Source organism: Seriola lalandi, unplaced genomic scaffold (genome assembly GCF_002814215.2).
Source record: "Seriola lalandi dorsalis isolate HSWRI2012SDOR001 ecotype SW California unplaced genomic scaffold, Sedor1 jcf7180002054570, whole genome shotgun sequence".
Taxonomy (NCBI): domain Eukaryota; kingdom Metazoa; phylum Chordata; class Actinopteri; order Carangiformes; family Carangidae; genus Seriola; species Seriola lalandi.
Window position 1 is genome coordinate 2,686,316 of NW_019525123.1, and position 3,859 is coordinate 2,690,174.

Genomic DNA, 3,859 nt, shown 5'->3' on the forward strand with positions numbered 1-3,859 from the left:
GGGGGGGGGGTTCTCACCAAACCCACGACCCCTCCTGCCCTGCCCCCTCTCTTGTTTTATTACCACCGCCACCCCCTACCCCTCCTTTTAATTTTTCATTTGCCACAGCTTCTTCAATTATTCCACATCACCGTCCTCTGCCGTTTTCACGTTTCTACCTCTCCACCAGGCGTTCACCACCCTCTCGCTCTCTCTCTCTCCCCCTCCCCCTCCTGTCCTTTCTCTCCCCCCACTCTCTCTCTCTCTCTCTCTCTCTCTCTCTCTCTCTCGGTTTCAGTGAGATGAAGCAGGAGCTGGCGGAGGAAGGCAGCAGATGCTCCATCCTCTCCAAGCAGCACCGCTTCAACGAGCACTGCTGCATCCGCTGCTGCGCGCCCTTCACCTTCCTGCTCAACCCCAAGCGCCACTGCCTGGACTGCCAGTACAACGTCTGCAAGACCTGCTGCACCTACAGCAAGAAGGACAAAGCCTGGCTCTGCTCGGCATGCCAGAAGGGCAGGTTAGTGTGTTCACACACACATTCACATACACACTGGCGGCGGAGATGGGAGAGATAAGAGTAATAGCAAATGGAATGAATGGGGATGAGAGATATGGGAGAAGCTGCGAATTGGTTGATTGGAGGACACTGAAGTGAGGGGAAAAGTGGGGTGGAGAAATATAAATAGGGCATTTATGGGGGGAATAGAAGAGACTGAGCAGAGAAGCTTAGGGGAATATGGGAACAGTAGGAGACAGATGTGAGGAGAAAAAGTGAATGAATGAGAGGGAACAGCGGACTTTGACGTACTCAGTGCTGCAAGGATGGGTGTTTTTTTTTTTCGGATTTTGTTTTACTACTGTTTTAAACATCCAACTCTTTCCTCGTTTGTAATAGAATACAACTGTTTCCAGCTGTGTTTCCTGTCTTTTTTGACATCACTGCTAGTTGTACAGCAAAGGAGGGAGAAGATATGGGGCCATTAAGGGAGACTGTAATAAAAAATGGGGGCAGAAGAGGAGAAGAAATGGAGGGAAATGTGTGAAAAGGGAATATATATACTGCTGTAAAGAGACAGACAAAAAGATGTAGACACAGCAGGGCACGGAAGATGAATGATTAGGCAGCTCCTATTTCTTGTGAGAAATATTTTTTTTCTTGATCTTTTTTTTATTTCATTCAGCTTGTTTTGAGTCCCCTGGTCACATGCCTGCTTACAAAAGTAAATATTGCAGTTTTAGAGAAAAGAAGAAGAGAACTAACATTTATGATTTATAGAACAAGAGGAAACAATCTGAGGAGCGTTAGAGGCAAGGGAATGCGCTACAGCTTGTTGTGTTTGCAAATGAGCTCCGTGTGTGCATGTGCATGTGTCTGTTAAGGTTGTTTATGCATGCATGTCTCTCCAAAGCCTTGGGAGTTGTTCTAGTGCCCCGACTCACCATTGGATGAATATTAAGCTCTGTCTGTCTGGGAAGCAAGGGTGGGGTGTTGGAAATACTATTACACTGGAGTGTGTGAGTCAATCTGTCTTGGACTTGGATTCATGGCAAAATCTATTGAGAGATTGGAATATTATATATGTGAATATGTGTGATGTGTATATGCATAACTTAAAAGATTTGTTGAGGCGTTGCCATTGCTTATAGTCAATTTGTTATGTTTTTTTTCACACCAGATCTTTGGCTTTCAAAGGCTAATGCCTTCCTAAAAATATTACATGATACTCCACAGGTCCACAAGTGTGATTTTGTACCTTTGCTGTGATATTGAGAATGCACTACTACAAGAAATACAGCAAAAATATAGAAATGGTATGATGGTGGTGGATATTGGAGTTTCTGCCTGTTTGAGTGCCTTAAGATGGAGGTGGACAGGATTGCAGAGCACGACAAAGCTGTCCAAAAATGTGTTGCCCCTCCACTTGGCCTTATTTCATCCCCTCAGTCCCCCTCGCTCCGTCTCTTTCTGTCTTCCATTGATTTTCGCTGCATGTTGTATTGAGTTAGACCTGCTGCCCTGAGTCCTGGTGTATGAGACAAGAGGGAGGAGGAGGGAGGAGTGGGAGCAGGAGAGGAGGAGGGAAAGGGATGATGGCAGTCAAAAGAGGTGGCAAGGATTGCATCGATCATCTCTCCTCTCACATTCCCCTCCGCTCTTTTCTGTGTATGTGTGTGTGTGTGTGTGTGTGTGTGTGTGTGTGTGTGTGTGTGCCTGGGGCTCACTAATGTTCTCATTAGGGGTTTAGACTGAGTCACAGATGGGCCTGATGTCACAACATTGCTGACTACCAGCTACATATAAATACCGCACTTTTCATTAGCGCATTAAACAGGCTTAAATCTGGTTTTAGCATGAATTACTCTCTCTGCGGGTGGAGTCATGTCATTTGGAACGGTGATTTGCACAAGAGAAGCCCCAAAACATTATTTTGGAAATGGCTATTAGTCTCCTGTTGGAGTGCATGATTGCAAAGAAAAGGAATTGATTTGATGCTAAATAGCCGGGAGATTGGGTGTTGGGAAATAACTACAGCAAAGAGGAAAGCTCTCTTGTTAAAGGGGAGTCATTGTGCAGTAAATACAAGACTAATTAATTTGTCGTGTTTTTTTTTTCTTATTTATGCTCTGTTTAGCAGAGAATACATGAAATGAAATACAGCATCTTTCTACATTAATTTAAAGAATCACAAGTTGAGGAAAATGTATGTGTATTCATTCATAACAAATCAGCTTCTCTGTATTTTCTCCTCTTGTATGTCAGTTTTTCTGAACAATTTTTTGAAGGAATTCTGCTGAATATTAATGCTAAATCAATCCATGCGGGAACAGACTGCCAAATGGTCTCACTCATATGCACCGGCTGTCCATCAACATTCACAGTGGCACGGCCACGCTGCTCGCCAGCGTGATGCGTCGAGGGAAAGCAGATTTGTAATCATCACACACATGGACACACTCAGAGACTAAAGTCACCCACTCCCAGATGGATGGATGCACATAAGAACGTATGTGTGTGTACATCCAGGTGGACACATGCTTACACACAAACAGGCATGTGAGCACATGCATCAATTATATGTTGGGTAATTACATTTCTACTTGAGACGGACGTTGCTATTGAGTGGTTGAATGTTTTGTTAATGAAGACACCCGCTGGTATGAGATGTGGTGATAACAGATGGTATATGAAGAAGAAAAAGATGAAAAAGTAGAGACGTGATTCAGCAGCTTTGTCATAATACATTTTCGAGTCCTGTAAAACACACACACACACACACGTCCGTACACACACACACACCAAACACAGCTTTCGAGCAAGTGGGACAAGCATGACTATTTGCAGTCTGGTGGGATTAATAACATCCTCAGCCTGTGGTCCATAAGCCGTACACAAACACTCTGCACCTAAGCACATACTTTGTGACACACACACACACACATACACACATACACAGCACACCAATGGTTTGATCAGAGAGGTCTAAACATTTTTGCTGGAAACTGAAAAGTAATTTTTTTCTTGTTTTGGCTTCACACCCAGCACAGTGGGGAGAATGTTAAAGGGGAAAAGCAGGAGACGAAGAAAGATGAAGGTCAAGAGATAAAGGAGGGAGGGAGGGGGAGGGCAGGAGGAGGAAAAATACATTAAGAGAGGGAATGACGGAGGAGGAAAGTACCTGTCCCAATTACCTGTGAATGGAAATGCCATTCAATTCTCCTTTTGTTTGACTCTCAAATTGCATCGTTCCTCTTGCCTGCTCCTCCCTTTCTTTTTCTTTGTCTTTTTCTTTTTCTTTGTCCTGTCCTCTTTCATGTTCTAACTCTCCCTCTCTCTTTCACGCCCCCCCCCCCCCCCCCCCCACCCCCCCCCCCCCCC

General features: G+C 44.6%; 1 protein-coding gene across 1 annotated transcript in view; it reads left to right on the forward strand.

Annotated features, from left to right (window-relative positions):
* The window catches only part of myripb (myosin VIIA and Rab interacting protein b), a 108,310-nt gene that overhangs the window by 43,224 nt on the left and 61,227 nt on the right, over positions 1-3,859 (forward strand). The window contains exon 2 of the mRNA XM_023416946.2: positions 278-499. Coding sequence (XP_023272714.2) covers positions 278-499 — 222 coding nt within the window. The remainder of the gene's footprint in view (positions 1-277; positions 500-3,859) is intronic.